This window comes from Macaca fascicularis, chromosome 3, assembly GCF_037993035.2.
Source record: "Macaca fascicularis isolate 582-1 chromosome 3, T2T-MFA8v1.1".
NCBI classification, from domain to species: domain Eukaryota; kingdom Metazoa; phylum Chordata; class Mammalia; order Primates; family Cercopithecidae; genus Macaca; species Macaca fascicularis.
Window position 1 is genome coordinate 34,937,196 of NC_088377.1, and position 19,729 is coordinate 34,956,924.

The window sequence follows — 19,729 nt, forward strand, 5'->3', positions numbered from 1 at the left end:
CTCAGCCCTCATAGAGGATGGACACATACACCGACAGAACGGACGCGCAGACGGACAGAGCAGAGCTGAGTCGAGAGATCAACCCTCTCGCCTACACGCTACAAGAGTCCAGAGGTCAACCCTCATACTCAGGTGCAGACTGCCGAGAGCGCGCCAAGACAGCCCAAGGCGCAGGAACAGCCCTCTCAACAACAGTGCTCCGACAACCAGAATCAACACCAACAGAACGAAGCAGGGCCGCACCAAACATCACACATCAAGCGGATGACAGGATCCAGAGACAGGGAGCGCCAAACTATAAGGTTCCCAGGAGAAAAGGGGAGGAAGGCTTCGGGAGCGTGGGGCAGCCCCAGCATCCTAGGTACAATGTCAAAGCACACACAGTGGCAGCAGCACGAAGATGATTGGGCCTCCCCAAAGGTGAGCTCTGTGCCGCGTGGGTCCACAGAACGAAGTGAGGGTCCAGGAACAACCCACATGGGTGACTACGACACGGAGCCAAAAGACCGTCATCAGGGAAAGACAGGCTTTCAACAACGGTGCCAGGACAGCTGGATGTCCGCACACAGAGGAATGAAGCCGGACCCCAGCCTCACACCATAAAAACTAAATCACAATGGCTCAAAGACCTGAATGTAAGAGCTGGGATGATAAAACCCTTGACAGAAAACACAGAATTAAATCTCCATTATCCTGAACTAGGCAATGGTTTCTTAGATATGACACAAAAGCACAGAAACCAAAGATAAATAGGTAAAACTGGATTTGCTCAAAATTGAAAACTTCTGGCTAGGCGCAGTGGTTCATCATACCTGTAACCCCAATACTTTAAGAGGTCAAGGCAGGAGGACTGCTTGAGCCCAGGGGTTTGAAAACAGCCTGGGCAACAAAGTGAGGCTCCATCTCTGCAGACACTAAAATTAGCTGGACATGGTAGCACATGCCTATAGTCCCAGCTACATAGGAGGCCAAGGCAGGAGGATCACTTGAGCCAGGGAGGTTGAAGCTGCAGTGAACTGTGACTGCACCACTGCACTCCAGCCTGGGTAACAGAGCAAGACTCCGTTCCCCACAAAAAATGGAAAATGCAAACCGAAACCACTGTGAGATACCGTCTCACCCCGGCAGGACGGCTCTGCTGAGAAACAGCCATGAGTGCGAGCGAGGATGGGATGGAGACCGGGAATGATCATGCAGCGCTGGCGGTGATCCAAGTGGGAACTCAAGGTGGGGGCAGCCACTGGGGAGGGTCTGACAGAGCCTCAGTTAAACACCTGGCCCAGCAACCCCACTCCCAGCCACCTGCTCAAGAGAACTGAAGACACGTCCACACAGACTTGTCCACACACGCTCATGGCAGCACCGTTTGTCAGCAGAGGAGTGGAAGCAGCAGGCGTGGTCTGTCCACACAGTGGGGCACCGTCAGCCACAAGGAGGACTTTGATACTGCCTCACGCTACAGCACAGGCGACCCCGGAAACAGCACACCCGGGAAAGAAAGCTGGTCACATGAGACCACGCACGGTAGGATACCGTTTACAGAAAACGCCCAAAAGGCCACTCTACAGAGATGACAGCAGGTGAGCGGCTGCAGTGGGAGGAATGAGGAGTGACGGCTGGTGGGAATGGGGTTCTTTTGGGGGGACCAAAGAAGGTTCTACAATTAAATTACAATGAAGATTGTACAACCTGTGAACATCCTGAAAACACGGAACTGCACACTTTAGATGACACGTGTGTGAATTCTCTCTCCATAAAGCCGTGAAACACAGAGCATAAACTCGTTGCGTGAAAAATAATACACATATGTTAAACACAGGAGAAAAAAGTATGACTGAGCTGGAGACACGGGGGAAGACAACGGGGAAACGGCCCACTGGAACCCAGGTAAGGGTGGGACTCGGGCCCAGCCAGTCAAGGCCTGCAGTGGCCTCACTGGTCTCTGGAAACAGGTCACCAGCAGACCTGTGAGGTCAGCAGGGTGCGGGCTTGTCCAGGAGGGAGAGGGGAGCGGGGCGCGGGCTTACCCGGGAGGGAGCGGAGAAAGCGGCACGGGCTTACCCAGGAGGGAGCGGGGAGCGGAGAGAGCGGCGCGGGCTTACCCAGGAGGGAGTGGTGAGCAGGGCGCGGGCTTACCCGGGAGGGAGTGGGGAGCGGGGCGCAGGCTTACCCAGGAGGGAGTGGGGAGCGGGGCGCGGGCTTACCCGGGAGGGAGTGGGGAGAGCGGTGCGGGCTTACCCGGGAGGGAGTGGGGAGTGGGGAGTGGGGAGCGGGGCACAGGCTTACCCAGGAGGGAGTGGGGAGCGGGGCGCGGGCTTACCCGGGAGGGAGTGGGGAGTGGGGAGCGGGGTGCAGGCTTACCAGGGAGGGAGTGGGGAGCGGGGCGCGGGCTTACCCGGGTGGGAGCTGGATGTTTTCGGGGTGATGGTAGGTGCACAGGTTCAGAACGGCGTCGATCAGCTGGGTCCTCCCCACCTTCAGCACCTCCACATCTAAGACCAAGAACCACACACAGGTTCTGGAGCTGCTCACAGACCATCAGGCACAGGCAGCGAGGGGACAGGCCCTGCTCGCGTGGCATCGGGGTGGGGTGGGGGATGCCGCGGGATGGGGCGCAGGCCTGAGCAGGGGAGCTGGGGGAAACAGGGCTTCTCACTGGGACACGAAGCACACTTTGCTCTGGGGCTCTGGGCCACACCCGGGCTGGGTCTAGAGAGCTGGCAGGGTTGCCAAGGGAGGGTAGGGAGGTGAGGAGGGGGGTGTGGCCGGCAGGGTGGGGACCCGCAAGCCCCCGGGGAAGAGCCAGGCGAGGTGCGAGCTGGATTTAAAATCACTCTAACAGCCTCCTAAAGGAGGTGATGTGCCAGTTCCAGGACAAATTCCAAAACACGGGGCAGTGACTGCATCACTGCCAAAGACACGCGCTTCTAAATTCCTAAGGGACAGATGCGGAGAAGGCAGGTCCCCAAGCCTCCCGGGGACCCAGGGCCCAGCTAAAGCACAGCTTTGTGGAGTGCCCCAGAGATGCGTGCCAGTGCCGGGGTTTCTGCAGGGACAAGGGGAGCAGAGCCCAGCACAGGGGCCATCCCCTGGAGAAGCCATACCATCCGCCTGCACGGCCGCCGCCCGCTTCACCAGGTGGTCGGCGAGCTCCATGGCGTCTGCGGGCCCGAGCGGGAGCTCCCGGGACAGCCCGATGACCAGGATGCGCATCAGCGTGTCCTCCAGGATGGGCACCTCGGAGCACAGGCGCAGGAAGAAGCTGCGGGGTGGGGGGAGGCGTGACTCACTGCGGGCTACCCACACCTGCCGGACCTGAGGGGCCGAGGTCAGGCCAGCCTTTCCCTCAGAGCCCACGGGCTGGCGGCAGAGGGCTGCTGCTGCCCCTCCAACCTGAGCCTCCCTTTGCAGGACAGGAGCCCCGGCTCTAAGTCTCGCCTGGGCAGGGGGAGAAGGGGAGGTTACCCCCACCCCGAGGCCTTTGGGGCTACACACACAGTCACTGGTTCCTATGGCCACCACATGGGAGGCTCTGCCACCCCACAGAGGCCAAGATGTTTCCTGCTGTCAAGGAGCCGGGAGCCAGGTGGCAGAGATGACCCCTCCACCTCTAAAGCCTGACGGGGAAAGCCGCAGTGAAGGTGAGGAGAGCGCCCAAGGCACGAGATGGGCGCAGGGTGAACCAGCAGCAGCCCCAGGCGGGGATGGAAGGGAGCGTAGGCCAAGAACCCACAGGGTCACCCACGGGACTTGAAGGGGGACAGAGTTGTGAGGCCAGCTGGCTGGGGAAGGACAGTGTGCAGCTGTCTGGACAAAAGCAGGGGCAGACTGCATTTGGGACCGCGTAGAGGGTGGAGTGCCTGTGGACGCCCTGGGAAGCATCTGGAAGGTGGGAGTTTGGGGGAGGCTGTGGCTGGGGCTTAGAGTCACATGGACACAGGCAGCGGCTGAATCCTTGCAGTGGCGCAGGAACGCCAGCATGGCAGTGAGAGAAGGCACCCAGGGTTGTAGAGGAGGGACAGGATGGTGACGTGACCTTGAAAACAGCGGTCCAACTCCCACTGACCCCTCCTGCTGCAGCCAGTCAGGCACCCCCCAGCCCTGCCCAGCCCAGCCCACAGGAGCCCAGGAGGCAGTACACTCACTTGCGGTCACTCTCTGGTGGCCAGTTGTCCCACTTGTAGTAGGTCTCCGGCTGCTCTGTGAACAGCACCTTGTGCAGGCTGGGCAGGCAGAGAAGGGCCCTCAGTCACGACGTGGGTGCTCAGGGAGTAACCTGTTAGTTCCAGGGAAGGGACCCCGCTCCCACAGGCCCAAGCGCTCAGAGGCGGGGCTGCCTGATGCCAAGTTCAGCACCTCCTCACAGCACCACCAGAGAGCCCAGGGACCACTCACGGGGCTGCCGGGCTGGACAGCACCCGACCGTCCTTTCTAAAATCGCTGCAAAGAAATGCAGGCCCGAGCCTGACAGCCCCACCCCAATCAAGGCAGAGGCCCCACGGGAGGCTCCAATGTACACAGGGTGACATGCCTGCAGCGTGACGGCTGCTGCTGTCCAGAGAGGGGACAGGCTCCCGTGTGGGGCCCTGGCTTGTCCCAGCTCAGTGGGGTGTGGGGCAGGGGCTGTGCGGGGCCCTGGCTTGTCCCAGCTCAGGGGGGTGTGGGGCAGGGGCTGTGCGGGGCCCGGGCTTGTCCCGGCTCAGGGGGGTGTGGGGCAGGGGCTGTGCGGGGCCCGGGCTTGTCCCGGCTCAGTGGGGTGTGGGGCAGGGGCTGTGCAGGGCCCTGGCTTGTCCTGGCTCAGGGGGGTGTGGGGCAGGGGCTGTGTGGGGCCCTGGCTTGTCCCAGCTCAGGGGGGTGTGGGGCAGGGTTGCGCGGGGCCCAGGCCGCACCAGTGCACGTAGTCCTTGGGGGCGAGCTTGCTGATGGAGGGGACCACAGTGTGAAGCCACCAGACGGCATCCCGCTGGATGGCGGCGATCTGGTTCTGGAACGAGCGGAGTACTTCCAGATCTGCAACAGACACGCAGCTTAGTGGCCCATCCAAGCCACAGGCTGAGGGGCCACAGGATGCAAGCCACGGGCTGAGGGGGCCACAGGATCCAAGCCACGGGCTGAGGGGGCCACAGGATCCAAGCCACGGGCTGAGGGGGCCACAGGATCCAAGCCACGGGCTGAGGGGGCCACAGGATCCAAGCCACGGGCTGAGGGGGCCACAGGATCCAAGCCACGGGCTGAGGGGGCCACAGGATCCAAGCCAGGGCTGAGGGGCCACAGGATCCAAGCCATGGGCTGAGGGGCCACAGGATCCAAGCCATGGGCTGAGGGGCCACAGGATCCAAGCCATGGGCTGAGGGGCTACAGGCACCCCTAGGGTTCCAGCTCAAGGCTGGCACTTGGGAGGGGGTAACTCAGGGCACCCCCAGCTTCTGGACCATTCCTGGCTGGAATAACACCCCAGGGAGCATGGAGTAACCCTGACACACACGTGGGTGACCGGAATCCTCGTGTCTCGAGTGACTCGCTCCAGTCAATGGCTGAGAGGGCTTCTGCAGCCCAGTCTTCCTGCAAACCCACAATCAAACACCCAGACTGCCCCAAACACCATTTCCCCTCCCCTCCCACCCACAGCTGGGGCCACCATGCCTGCAGTGTCCCCACGCTGGGCCAGAGCTGGAGCACACAAAGGACACTCAGGGAGAACAGGGCCTGATCCTGCAGCTGGGGTGAGGTCTGGATGGACAGGAACCGGGAAGGCAGCTTCCAGGCTCTGTGTCCCTGAGTGGCTGTGCTGTGGGACCGCTCCTCCTGGGCGGTCAGAGGACAGTGCAGCCACAGAGAACCACCAGCCACCAGCCTGGACCTGAGACCCCCCACCGAGCAAGGCCGGGCCACCCCCGCGTCCTTACTCCTCTTTTCTCCTTTGTCCCAGGCGATGCCAGCCTCCTTCACCTGTGCCGTGATGCCCAGCATCATGGACACGGCCAGCACGTCGGTGATGTGCACCACGAAGCGTTCCTGCAGGCACAGCACGAGGTCTGATGCAGGAAGGGACACCCGGAGCCCCACTCCACACGCACGCGGGCGCAGCACGCGGTCTGTATCCAGAATGGACACCCGGGAGCCCCACTCCACACCCACATGGGCACAGCACGGGGTCTGTATCCAGAATGGACACCCGGGAGCCCAACTCCACATACACATGGCGCACACGCACACACTTGCACACTTGCACACGCACACACACAAGCAGGGATCCAGAGAGCGCCCAGGAGGACCAGTTGGGAGGGGTCTGACAGGAGGGGCACCAGGCCGGTGACTCAAAAGGTCCTGTCTGGCCACGGGAGGGAGGTTCAGTCAACAGAGATCCACAAAGCCCCGTTCGCAAAACAGGCCACCCCAGCAGGCTGGCTGCCAGTTGGCTGCAGGGACCTGGCATCTCTGTGATCCGCTCTCACTGTGCCTTCCAGCATCAGCTCCCTCCACACCCCTTGCAGAGTCTCCAACCCAGCCAGGCAGCCCGCGGCCCCGCCCTGCCTCCCTGCCCACACACTCGCCTTCCTCCCGGCAGCAATCCGTCCCACCCAGCCCACGGGTTGCCGGTTCCCCCGCACCTGGTCAGCCCCCGCTGGGTCCTCACACAGGACGGAGCCCATGCTACCCTCTGGGATGCATGGCCGCAAACAGCCTCACTCAGCCCCATACCCACGCTCAGCCAGAGCACCCGAAGGGGCAGAATGTGCGTGGGACCCAGGGCGAGGGGGATGGTGGCACATGGGACCTGCAGTGAGGGAAAGGCGCCCCAGCGGCAGGGGCTGGCACCTTGAACTCCATCTCCAGGTATTGTGGCTCCTTGCGCTCCTGCATGAGCCCCAGGCAGAAGGCCTGGAAGTTGATCTCGTGCTTGGTCTGCTTGATGATCTCCCGCAGCAGGGCCCGCGAGGCCCGCAAGTAGTCGTCCTTGTTGGTCAGCAGGTCCTGGAACACCATGGCCAGGAACTGGGGCAGAGAGAGGCTGTGTGGGAGGCTGCCCAACGCTGCCGACCCCGTCACAGGCCCCTCCAGGAGCACATGCACCGGCTCCTTCCCACAGCACCCGTGGGGGTGGCGCCCGAGGATGCTGCAGCGGGTCTCAGGCAGTGCGGGGCATGGGGTGGCGGGCTCCTTGCTCTACTGGCTGCCAGCCCTTGGCGAGCAGGGGCCACATCTGATTCCCCTCTCGGCAACCGGCACGTGGGGAGTTGGTCCTCGTGAAATGAGGAGAAGGATTAATTAACAGACGCTGCGGGTGTGGGACACCAAGCGGCAGAGTCATAGAAGTGCGTGTGCCATCTCAGCCCAACCACGCGCCACAGGCTGAACGGAAACCAAAGATCACCACCCGAGATCTGAAAGGATGCACCCCCATCTCAAAATGCCGGGCTGCAAAGATGACAGCGCCGAGCCGGAGCGGCCGTGCCTGCCTCCCTCATGTCTCACACGCCGCAGAGCCCACCGGGAGGCCTGACGTGCTAGTGGCAACAGGAGCATCTCCCCAGTCCGCTTCAAAGGACACACGGGAATCCAAGGGTCCTACAGCCAGGGCTACAGGGACTCCTGCTTAACTGAGGGACCCACTGCACAGAAGGCAGGTCTGGGCCAGGCACAGGGGCTCACGCCTGTCATCCCAGCGCGTTGGGAGGCTGACGCAGGAGGACCACTTGAGCCCAGGAGTTAGAGGCCAGCCTGGGCCACATAATAAGACCCCGTCTCTACAAAAAATTTTAAAAACCACCTTATTATCCAAAGGCCAGAATGAGCTTGAGAAATAAAAATACAAGCGGGCAGGTCTGGGTCTTAGCTCAGAAACCTGGGTGGCTTTTAAGGCTCAGTGTGGCTCCCTCCTAAATGGACAGAGTGTCCGTTTCTGAGAAAGATGCTGGGCGCTGTGGCTGCACCCACTCTAGAAATGGCTCAACCTCATGCCCAAGTGAGTTTCAAAAGCTCCTTCCCGAGCCCCAAGAGCATTCTCCCACAAAGCCCCACCAATCCGTGGGCTTCCCCAGATGCCAGATGTCTCTCCAGCCCGTAGCCCCCCATTCAGGTGTGGAGGGCAAGGCCTAGGCCCACCTTGGGCGCCAGGTCAGAGCTGTGCTGCAGCGCGGTGTAGAGGACCTGCATGTTGTTGGGGTTCCGGGCGCTGGAGAGCTCATTGAAGATCACCAGCTTGATGGTGCTGCCCAGGTTGTCCTTGTGCGCGCTCAGCAGCTCCCTGGGTGTGGGAGCCAGGCAGGTGAGGGTGCAGGCCCCGTTCCCGCTCTGCCTGCACCCCCGCTCTGCCCCTGCCCACCACTTCGCCCACACCCCTGCTCTGCCTGGCACCCCGCTCCACCCGTACCCCCGCTCCGCCCCTCACCCTGCTCCCCCCGCACCCCCGTTCTGCCCCTGCCCGCCGCTCCACCCCTGCCCGCCTCGCACCTGATGCACAGCATGAAGTGGTTGAGGAGGACTTTGGGCTTGAGGCGGATCTTGATCAAATGTGAGATGACGTCCATGTCTTCAGAACCATGCGTGTTGCAGTTCATACAGACGGACATCAGCAGGTCCTGGGCCGGCCGGGTCAGCTGCGGGGCCGCGGAGGGAGCTGTGGGCTCACGGCCACCCCGGCTGTGGGACCGCACGGAGCCTGCCCCCACCCCCTGCCGGGCACTCCTGCCCCCCACCCCCGCGACCCCGCCCCAGGCACCCCCGCACCTTGGGGTTCTGCAGCCACATCTCCAGCTTCTGCACCGCCAGCAGCCGCACCTCCTTGTAGCCGCAGGTGGAGGTGAGGAGCCGCAGGAGGTTCCTGGAGACGTTGTCAATGGGCTGGCGCCGGTTCAGCTGGTCCCGCAGCATGTCCAGGACGTACTCCTCCACACTCTCCGCGAGCTCTTCGTACCTAGGTCAGAGAAGGGAGCAGGGAAGGAGGAAGGCAGCCCCGAGGCACCTGTCCCAACCACCTCCCACTGGGACCAGGCGGGCACGCAGCTACCTGGGCATGAGCTGACCCTCCTGCTCGGGGCTCAGTTTCTCCTCTGCGATCAGCAGCTCCGTCTGGCTGTCCTCCTCCTCCGTGAGGGAGGGGTGTGGGCTGCTCCCTGCAGACCAAGGAGAGGGCTCCATGCAGCGCCTCCCACCCGCCTGAACTCCCAACCCTCCCCTGCCCTGGGGCTGGACACCCGCCCTCCCCAGCCGGCAGTGTCTCTCACCCGCGCCCAGGTCGCCAGCGCCGCGGCCCGCCTCCCCCTGCAGCAGCACACTCCTGGGGGGCATTCTGGTGTTGAAGGCCGTCTGGATGTTGTCCACAAAAGTCTTACAGTGAGGGCTGTCCACCCAGATCCGCTCCCCCAGGGAGTCCTCGATGTACACCTGTGTGGGAGCCACACCCTCAGCCCCGAGCCCAGCCGGGCAGCCAGGCTGGAGAATGTCTGCCTGCGGCCCAGGGACTGGGCGCCCAGGCGGCCCTCTGCAGCTTCTGGGTGCAGAGGGGACTGTGCCATGACCATCGGCGCTGTCAGACACAGTCCTCTGGAGAGAACACCCTCCTGCTTTTCTCCCGCCCCCGCCCCGCCCATGGCCCTCTGCTGTCTTCACCGTCTGGGGAGAGGCCACTCACCTTGACAAAGATCTCGGGCCAGTTCTCGTCCTCCTCGTAGGCGGCCATGAGGAGGTTACAGGCCAGCACGGACACCAGGCTGTTTCCCTTGGCCTTGAAGTTGATGGAGGCGTCCCGCCGCAGGAGGCTGCACAGAGCCTGCCAGGGAGGGTGCATGTCACGTGGGAGCCTCGCTGGCCCCAGAGGCAAAGCTGGGGTGGGTCAGGCAGGACACTGAAGGGGGAGGTGAGGAAGGAAGCCGAGGGCCCCAGCCCTACTCGCCTCCCGCCAGGGGCCCGGCTCGCACCTCGATGACGCCCTCGGTGGCGAAGATGTTGGGCTTAATCTTGGCCAGGTACATGAGGCTCAGGTAGAGGGTGCTGTCGGGCTTGGCGCGGGTGACCTTCAGCTGCTTCACGGCCCCGCACAGCACGCCCTCGATCCTGTCGTCGTTGCCTTCCAGCTCGGCCGCCTCGATCTCGTCCAGCAGCACCGTGGGCAGCACTGGCCGGGGCAGGTGGTACAGTCAGAGCAGGGACAGGGCAGGGTTGCCCCAAAGCCTTGGGACACCGGTAAGACCACGAGGAACCCGGAGCTCTCAGGGTCGGCGCTGCCATGGACCAGCCATCCACCCTCAGGAGAGTTCCCACAGGGGACAAGCACCCCACCAGATGGTCCCCTCAACACAGCAGGCTGCCCCACAGGCCTCAGCACTGGCCCTCCAGACACTCCAGTCCTGGCTCCACTGTGTCCCACATGGCTACCCCGAAGGCTACAGACATTTCCCAGCAAGTCAGGCAACCTGCAGCCTTACTTTCCACTGAATCGCGGCTCCACTGAATACTTTCCACTGTGGACCACGGCACAGCAGCCCTCTCTTCGCACCTGCCCCGGCTCCAGTCTCCAGCATGCTCTTCTCCCCTTTTCCCCCCCCCTCTTTCCATGGGTGCTCGACTCACAACCTTCCTCCAGACGAGTGCCTGACCCTCCCACAACCTCCGAGGAGTACCAGGGCCAGCACACACCTTTCCTCTCCTCATGTCTGCCACTGTTGGATCGGAGGTTTTCTCATTTTCATTCTGATTCTTCTCTGACCCAGGAGTTTTTAGGACTGTGTTTTAAATATCCACACACAGCCGGGCATGGCGGCTCGCGCCTGTAATCCTGCCATTTTGGGAGGCTGAGGTGGGTGGATCACCTGAGGTCAGGAATTCGAGACCAGCCTGGCCAATACAGTGAAACCCTGTCTCTACTAAAAATACACGTTAGCCAGGCATGGGGGTGCATGCCTGTAATCCCAGCTACTTCGGAGGCTAAGGCAAGAGAATCACTTGAACCTGGGAGACGGAGGCTGAAGTGAGCCGAGATCGTGCCACTGCACTCCAGCCTGGGGACAGTGCAACACTTCGTCTCAAAAAATAAATACATAAGCCGGGCACGGTGGCTCACGCCTGTAATCCCAACACTTTGGGAGGCAAAGACAGGTGGATCACGAGGACGGGAGATCGAGACCATCCTGGCTAACACAGTGAAACCCTGTCTCTACTAAAAATACACAAAATTAGCCGGGTATGGTGGCGGGTGCCTATAGTCCCAGCTACTTGGGAGGCTGAGGCAGGAAAATGGCGTGAACCCGGGAGGCAGAGCTTGCAGTGAGCCGAGATTGTGCCACTGCACTCCAACCTGGGCTACAAAGCAAGACTCCGTCTCAAAAAAAAGTAAATAAAATAAAAATAAATAAAAAGTAAATATCCACACAGACATGTGGACAGAGGCATTGTAATCCACCTTAACTGCACCTGGGACAAAGACTTGAAAGAAATTTCCTAATGCCCTGAGATAAGCACGGGGGAGAAGTGGGCTGCCAGCACGGAGGAACGGCCTGGGACAGATACCACAAATGGCTGGAAGCAGCCATCTCTGTTTTGCGAGAATAATACTGTAAAGCGATCTACCACTCAGAATATGCTTTTCACAACCACATCTCCTGTCATCTTCAAAATCTTCTTTCTACGGGAGGTGGTGATAAAAATAAATAAATAGATAAATAAAACACCCAGCAGCCGGAGGCCGAGAACTCGGGCCGGGGTGGGGCCTGTGGTCTCTGTCCTCGATCCTCACTGGCACCAGCAGCCCAGTGACAGGCCTCATGGGACGTCTGAGACTCGACCTCCTAAAGCAGCCCCCCAGCTGTGCCATCCTGGGCTGTTTGCCCCCAGGACTCCCTGATGCCAAATGAGTCCAGGACAAACACTGCCCACAGCGTCCAGCCTCGGCTATCACTAGCGTGTGCTGCCCAGGCCAGGCCTCCATTCCCTGGGCACGGTCCATTGTCTGCTTAGCACCTCCCTTTCCTGCCTGCCCCAGTTTCATTGCCTGTGCTTCCAGGCCTGAGCCCACACTGCAACTCCCTGCCAGGCCTCCTCCGTCCCAGGGCCGTCAGGGACTCACTCACAGGCTTGCACTGCAGCAGCCTGATCCCTCCGACGGCAAGGCCACAGCCCACAGCCCACAAGTCCCCTGGGCCCTGTCTGGCACAAAACTCAGTAATCAGAGGTGGCGTGGCTTGAACAGACACCTCACTACCAAAGTCATCAGGACGCTTGTTCTTTTTGACTACCACAAAGAAATTACCCAAAAGAAATGCTCCCACAGAAACAAAATACTGCAGACCACGAGGCTTGCTGGGGCTGGTGTGACAGCTGCCAGAGTGACTCCCAGGAAGTCATGGAGCCTTGAAAGATGGTCGTTGGGAAAATGGTGCAGAGGAGCAGGGGCGATTCTAGGCACACAGTTAAAGGCATTTCTGTGAGAAGTGAATTGTAAAATTTACATTTCCTGTTGATGTATTTACTGTTCTGCTGCTTTTCAACTGAAAACAGGGAACGGATGAACTCTTCCCTGTTGGTAACCAGGAGGGAAGGAGGAACCAAGTACATATCGCCTCCGCTCAGGTTGAGAGAGGAACGCACCAGGGCGCGCGACCTTGAGAACACGCACCTAGGGTGTCACCAGGCCCGGTTTACCCCCAGGGCTCAGACAGTGCCCATCACAAAGGGGGCGTCCAACAGAGACATGAGACACTCAACGGGGGAGTGACCCGGCTCTTGAAGGGCAGCCACTGGCAGTTCAGGACGCAGACGCACACACAGGGTAAGGGCACCTACATAAGAAGCACTTCAAAGAACAAGTCACAAACATCTGCTCTCCCAGAGGAGGTCGGCCATACAGGCAGCGCTAGGCCTGGAGGGGGCCTTCCCTGAACATCTGATGGATGGACGTGCTGAGGGGCGTTCTCAGGAGAAGTCCACAGACTCGTTACCTTCAATTGGCACCACAGATGGCTCTTTAATCGACGGAGAAATGGCTCGTTTTTCTGCCACTGCAGCCTCAGCCAGGCGCCCCAGGGCACTCAGTGGGGGTGTGGAGGAGAGTTTGGGGCGTTTGGTGAGACCGGTGAGGGCCGAGGCACTGGACAATGCAGCCGCCGCATCCCGCTTGCGCTCAGAAGGCAGGCCAGAAGGGGCTGGCTTCAGCAGGGTGGATGCCGTTTTCGATTCATTGGCCTGACCCTTTGAGCCCAGAGCAATGAAGTCTCCCGGGGGAGGGTGCCCTGCAGAGAAAGGAGAGAGAAAACCAGGTACATTCCCAACACCCAAGGTGGAAAAAGACTGACTCCAACCTCCTGTTATGTCAGAGGGAATTAAACAACGGTCAGAGAAGGCAAGGAAGAAGCCAGAGCTCACTCAGCAGCCAACAGCTGAGCAGGCACCAGCAAGATATGCACAAGTGACGGTGGATAGTCACATAGCGCTAACCACAAACCAGGCCATCTCTGGTCTATCCAAAACAGTGTGCTTAGTACCCCCGCCCCGCCCAAGTTTCCGCAATAGGTGCCATTACCCTAACTTTACAGGGGAGAAAGGGACACAGAGAGGTTAAGCAATGTGTGCAGCGTTACACAGCAGGTGAGTGGCAGCTTTAAGCCCGGAGGATCTGAGCTGATAGTCTGGCTGCAGACCCCGTGCTACGCTACACTGTGCTCCCTCCTGCCTCCTGGCTGGGGAGACCCTTCCACTACTGTCAGCCGCCTTGCAGCTCAGCCTGAAACGAGATCACCGGGGTCCCGGAGGAAGTCGCCGCTGTCCCAAGCCTCCCAGGGACTCTCATAGCCGCTGAGGACCGAGAGCAGTGTTTCCAGATCCAATTCCTGGAAACAGCCGCGGCTGCGGAACAACCAAGCCGAAGGCAGGCTCCGGGGCAGTTGAGATCCCCAAAGACCCTCAAAGACCCCCGGGTTGCAGAGCGGGGAGAGAGACGCACCTGAGGGTTTGGCCGCGGCGCTGGGCCTGCGCACCGTGGTGGGCTTGGCCCGGTTCATCTTGCCGCGTCCCTAGCGGCTCCCGGCGGCTGCGGCGTCACCTGCGGAGGAGCCAGCGTGGGGTCATTCATTCATTCATTCATTCACTCGCTCGCTCATTCGCTCCCTTACCGCACGGGGCTTGGGCGTGGGACCCGGGGACAGTGGTCCCGCGCCCGCCCGGAGGGGCGATGCTGCAGGAGCTGCAGGGACCCCGCCTCCCAGCCGCCCGGGAGCGGCTCAGTCGGGTGGCAGCAGGCGGCGCGGACGCCGAGCTGGAGGGGGCAGAACCATGAAGGACGGCCCCGAGGCCGGGCGGGGTAGCCGGGAGAATCAGGCGCTCGCCTGGCAATGAGAGCGCGCCCAGGCCGCGGCTCACTTACCTCTGGCCCGTCGCGACTACAGCCCAGCCGCCGCCACCCGGCCACCCCGGAAACGGAAGCGGATCTCGCCACACTCAAGGACCCGACTTCCGGAACAACAGGAAGCAAAATAGTGCGGCGGGAAGCGGGCCCAGGGGGAGGTGCGAGAGGCTCGCGGCGCCGGCCTGATGCCTGCAGCGCCCTCTGGCGGCGGGAGTGGCGGGCCCCGCGCGCACGTGGTGTGGTCCAGGTGGCTCCGCGGCGCGGGGCAGGCGCTGGCATCTCTATGCACAGGTAGTGCTGGCGTTGCGGAGGGACACACTCCAAGACGCACGGCGGGGAGGGGCGGCGTCAGGGATCCGCGGATGCGTCAAGCGGCGGGTTCTGCACGTCCCGGGGGGGCGGGGACGGCCGGGGCGCAGGCCCTGGTGAGGGGGAGCAGCCCGGGGGGCCCCCGGGGAGGGACTCTGTCTCAAAAAATAATAGCAGCTTTATTGAGATGGAACTCGTGTTCCACAAAGTTCATACTTTCCTTTTTCTTTTCTTTCCTTTTTTTTTTTTTTGACCCGGAGTCTGTCTCTGTTGCCCAGGCTGGAGGGCAGTGGCGCAATCTCGGCTCACTGCAACCTCCACCCCCCGGGTTCAAGCGATTCTCCTGCCTCAGTCTCCCGAGTAGCTGGGATTACAGGCGCCCGCCACCACGTCTGGCTAATTTTTTGGTATTTTTAGTAGAGATAGGGTTTCACCATGTTGGCCAGGCTGGTCTTGAACTCCTGACCTCAGGTGATCCACCCGCCTTGGCCTCCCAAAGTGCTGGGATTACTGCACCCGCCCCGCCCCCCCCCCGCCTTTTTTTTTTTTTAATAGAAACACTGATGGGAACAAAAATCAAAAGATACAAAAGATTATACAGTTGCCAGGTGTGGTGCTCACACCTGTAATCTCAGCACTTTGAGAGACCAAAGCAGGAGGATCAGTTGAGTTGGAGACCAGCCTGGGCAACATAGCAAGACTCCACCTGTACAAAAAAAATAATAATAATTAGCTGGGCATGGTGGCATGAACCTCTAATCCCAGCCCTTTGGGAGGCCAAAGTGGGAGGACCACTTGAACCTAGGCGTGTGAGACCAGCCTGGGCAACATAGTGAGACTTTATCTCTACAAAAAAATCAAAAATAAATTATCCAGGCATAGTTGTGCCTGCCTATGCCCCAGCTACTCAAGAGGCTGAGGCAGGAGGATCTCTTCAGCCCGGGAGGTCAAGGCTGCAGTGAGCTATGATGGTGCCACTACACTCCAGCCTGGGCAACAGAGCAAGACCCTGTCTTAAAAAAAAAAAAGGCAGGGGAATCATCCAGTCAAAGGGTCTCCCCCGACCCCTGAGCAGCCGGTCCCTTCCCCTGGAGTCAGCCTCTGTTCTGATTTGTGTCCGTCTTCCTGGCTTGTCCGTGTGCGTTCAGGCAGCCACCCATGTGCCGACCTCTGCCTTGTCACCCTGCAGGTAGCGCACGGCTCCTCTTTTCTACGCCTGGCTTTTGCCACTTAACCACATTTTCAAGATCTGTTCCCAGCAGGGCACTGACTTGAACTCTGTCCCCCCACCGAGGGAGTCCTGAGTGCCACCTGCCCGGTGTGTCCCATCTCCCCACCCAGGGACGGCAAGGCGGAGATGGTCTCCCTGTGTCCCTGAAGTTGGGTGTGGCCGTTCGACCGTGGCCTCAGTGAGGCTCATGGCCCCAGGCTGCAGCCTGAGAACTGCTGTGTGACCCTCCGCGGTCTCTTCCCACTGCTGCGGGCATCAGCCGGGTCCCTGCATGACCCCAGGGGCTCCAGGGCCCTGCACCCTGCGCTGTGTGGGCAGCAAGTCCGGAAGGAGATGTCCATGGTGCCCATGGGAGGAGAGGCCGGTCAACCGTAGATCCCTGCTGGACACCAGACCGGGGCTGTGCAGCTTCATGCCTCCGCCATTTCTCAATCTGTCCCTCAGGGTAACTCTCTAAGGTGGAGGGGAGATCCGATGGGGTAATGCTTCCTCCTCCTGTCACCTGAATAGGAGCAGCCTGCAGGGAGCTTCCTCTGCCCTGCCACTTGTCTCTCCTTACCCTCTGACCAGCATCGCCGCCCCTGCATGCGGGGCCTATGCCTTCGGCAAATGCCCTCACCCAGGCCCAGGCCAGAACCTCAAGGTCGACCTTGATGACCTCCTCCTCCTCCTGAGTCAACCTTGACCACCTCCTCCCCCTCCTCCCGCTGCTCCTCCTTCTCCTTTTCCTCTTTCTCTTAAAGCTCAGGAGCCAACCTTGACCACCTCCTCCCCCTCCTCCTCCTCCTCTTGCTCCTCCTCCTCCTGCTCCTCCCCCTCCTCCTCCTCCTCTTGCTCCTCCTCCTCCTGCTCCTCCCCCTCCTCCTCCCGCTCCTCCTCCTCCCCTGCTCCTCCCCCTCCTCCTCCTGCTCCTCCTCCTGCTGCTCCTCCCCCTCCTCCTCCTGCTCCTCCCCCTCCTCCTCCTCCTCCTTGTCCTTCTCTTTCTGTAAAAACTCAGGAGTCAACCTTGACCACCTCCTCCCCCTCCTCCTCCTCCTCCTGCTCCTCCTCATCCTCCTCGTGCTCCTCCTCCTCCTGCTTCTCCTCCTCCTGCTTCTCCTCCTCCTTATCCTTCTCTTTCTGTACAACTCAGGAGTCAACTTTGACTACCTCCTCCTCCCTCTTCTTTTTCTCCTTCTCCTCCTTCCCCTCTTCCTCTTCCTCCCCCTCCTCTACCTCTTTGCCTTCCTCCTCCCTCTCCCCTTCTCTTTTTGAAACAGCTGTTTTGAGTTATGATTGGCGTCTGATAAACTGCAGGGGTGTAAAGGGTGGAACGGGTGCAGACTGCTGCGTGCTGACATTCGCGACATTCGCACACACCTGTGGCCCCATCCCCCATCCCTTCCAACCCTGTAACGAACATTCCCAAACCGCCCCTGCCTTGTCTCCAGGCCGCCAGGGCGCCACTTTCTGTCCCTGGAGAGGCGCTGTTGACTCTTCTGGGGTCTGTGTGAATGAAAGCCCACGGGGCGCGCTTGCTGGCTGGCTGCACCCAGTGTCTTTTTTTTTTTTTTTTTTTTTTTGAGACGGAGTCTTGCTCTGTTGCCCAGACTGGAGTGCAGTGGCGCCTTCTCGGCTCACTGCAAGCTCTGCCTCCCAGGTTCACGCCATTCTCCTACCTCAGCCTCCTGAGTAGCTGGGACTACAGGCGCCGCCGCCACCCCGCCTGGCTAATTTTTTTTTTTTTTTTTTTTTGTATTTTTAGTAGAGACAGGGTTTCATCGTGTTAGCCAGGATGGTCTTGACCTCCTGACCTCTTGATCCTCCTGCCTCAGCCTCCCAAAGTGCTGGGATTGCAGGCGTGAGCCACCGCGCCCGGCCTGGCATCATTATTCTGAGACTCAACCCGGCGCTGTGGGCACTGGTGGCTTCTGTCAGCTGCTGAGTGTCTCCCGCAGAATGGAGTCCAGATTCCAACGATGGCTTCTCCGCTGATGGCCCGGGCAGGACCGCGGGCATTCCGTCATCCTGGGGGGTGTGCAGAGTCTGCCCTGTGCTCCTCATCGACGTCTCCCCTATGAGTAATTAGCGTTTTCTCATCTTTTTTGTCATCCATATATCGGCATTATTGGTGTCTGTTCAAATTGTTTGCTCACTTTTTAAAAATATTTTTTACGGTCAGGTGAGATGGCTCACGCCTGTACAAATCCCAGCACTTTGGGAGGCCGAGGCGGGTGGATCACCTGAGGTCAGGAGTTCAAGACCAGCCTGGCCAACATGGTGAAACGTGATCTCTACAAAAATACAAAAATTATCTGGGTGTGGTGGCACATGCCTGTAATCCCAGCTACTCAGGAGGCTGAGCGGGAAAATCGCTTGAACCTGGGAGGCAGAGGTTGCAGTGAGCCGAGATCATGCCATTGCACTCCAGCCTGGGCGACAAGAGTGAGACTCTGTCTCAAAAAAGAAAGTATTAAGAATGTAATTTTTAGGCCGGGCGCCATGGCTCATAATCCTAGCACTTTGGGAGGCTGAGGCGAGCGGATCACCTGAGGTCAGGAGTTTGAGACCAGCTTGGCCAACATGGTAAACCCCATGTCTACTAAAAATACAAAAATTACCTGGGCATGGTGGCCGGTGCCTTTAGTCCCAGCTACTTGGGAGGCTGAGGCAGGAGAATCACCTGAACCCAGGAGGTGGAGGCAGCAGTGAGCCGAGATGGTGCCACTGCACTCCAGCCTGACCACAGAGCGAGATTCCGTCTCAAACAAAAAAAAAAAAGAGAGAGAAAAAAGAAGATATCATCAAAAGTTCCTCCCCTGCTCAGAATTCTCCAAAGACTCTGCTTATCACCCAAACAGTAAAATAAACACCTGTGCTTGTTTCCCCACAGCAGCTCTTACAGAACGCAACAGACTTGGTGGCTTAAAGCCACAGAAATGTCCTCTCTTGCAGTTCTGGAGCCCAGAAGTCTGAAGTCAAAGTGTGGGCAGAGCTGGCTGCCTCCGAGGGCTCTAGGGGAGGACCCTGCCTACCTCGACCAGCTCCTGGGGGCTCCAGGGGTCCTCGGCTCGTGGCCACATCCCTCCAGCCTCTGCCTCTGTCTCCATGTGGCTGTCTTCTCTCTGTGTCTCTGTGCCTTGTGAAGACAACTGGATTTAGGGCCCACCCAGATCCAGGATGATCTCATCTCAAGATCTTTACCTTCATTAGGCCTGTGCGGTGGCTCACACCTGTCATCCCAGCACTTTGGGAGGTTGAGGCAGGCAGATTGCCTGAGGTCAGGAGTTTGAGACCAGCCTGGCCAACATGACGAAACCCCACCTCTACTAAAAATAGAAAAAAATTAGCCAGGCCTGGTAGCACGCACCTGTAATCCCAGCTACTCGGGAGGCTGAGGCACGAGAATCGCTTGAACCTGGGAGGTGGAGGCTACAGTGAGCCAAGATCGCACCATTGCACTCTAGCCTGGGTGACAGAGCGAGATTCCATCTAAAAAAAAAAAAAAGAAAATTCATTATATCTGCAAAAACCTTATTTGCAAAGAAGCTCCCATCCTGTGGCTCCAGTGGACGTGGGCTATGGGGCCACTGTTTGCCCCGTCCCAGCCCCATGCCAAGGACTGCCGGGTACTGCAGGGTCTACTTCTCCCTCTCGCCTCCCCCGATGCCGCTGCACCCCACACCTCAGCCTTCTCACTGTTTCCGGAAGGTGCCTGCCTTTCCACGCACTGTTTCCTGTGCTCAGAATCTCCCCAGCTGGTCCTGGGGCTCCCTGTCCACCCCATTCTGGTCTTTGCTTGAGTGGCCTCCTTCCCTGGTCAGTCACTGATGCCCCAGCCCCCTGCACCTGGAAGTCGCCTTTATGTCTTT

At 59.9% G+C, this 19,729-nt stretch overlaps 1 protein-coding gene and 1 long non-coding RNA gene across 7 annotated transcripts in view; both read right to left on the minus strand.

Moving 5' to 3' along the window:
- INTS1 (integrator complex subunit 1) overlaps positions 1-14,414 on the minus strand; it is a 34,923-nt gene extending 20,509 nt beyond the window's left edge. For all 6 annotated transcript variants that reach the window (XR_012432149.1, XR_012432148.1, XM_074034246.1 and 3 more), the window contains exons 1-16: positions 14,357-14,414; positions 13,937-14,035; positions 12,936-13,226; positions 9,921-10,117; positions 9,635-9,772; positions 9,228-9,387; positions 9,011-9,116; positions 8,731-8,917; positions 8,455-8,600; positions 8,107-8,248; positions 6,820-6,996; positions 5,907-6,015; positions 4,890-5,010; positions 4,146-4,223; positions 3,105-3,262; positions 2,396-2,492 (exon numbers count right to left, since the gene is read on the minus strand). Coding sequence is in view for 4 of the 6 variants with exons in the window: in XM_074034246.1 (XP_073890347.1) it covers positions 2,396-2,492; positions 3,105-3,262; positions 4,146-4,223; positions 4,890-5,010; positions 5,907-6,015; positions 6,820-6,996; positions 8,107-8,248; positions 8,455-8,600; positions 8,731-8,917; positions 9,011-9,116; positions 9,228-9,387; positions 9,635-9,772; positions 9,921-10,117; positions 12,936-13,226; positions 13,937-13,994 (2,165 nt within the window). In the remaining 2 variants the exon portion in view is untranslated. The remainder of the gene's footprint in view (positions 1-2,395; positions 2,493-3,104; positions 3,263-4,145; positions 4,224-4,889; positions 5,011-5,906; positions 6,016-6,819; positions 6,997-8,106; positions 8,249-8,454; positions 8,601-8,730; positions 8,918-9,010; positions 9,117-9,227; positions 9,388-9,634; positions 9,773-9,920; positions 10,118-12,935; positions 13,227-13,936; positions 14,036-14,356) is intronic.
- A 3,176-nt stretch (positions 14,415-17,590) lies between these two features.
- On the minus strand, positions 17,591-19,350 carry LOC141409820 (uncharacterized). The gene is made up of 3 exons (XR_012432158.1): positions 19,228-19,350; positions 18,893-18,996; positions 17,591-17,932 (listed from the first exon to the last, which is right to left on the minus strand). It is a non-coding gene; the product is annotated as an uncharacterized lncRNA (long non-coding RNA).
- Between the last annotated feature and the right edge of the window lie 379 nt (positions 19,351-19,729).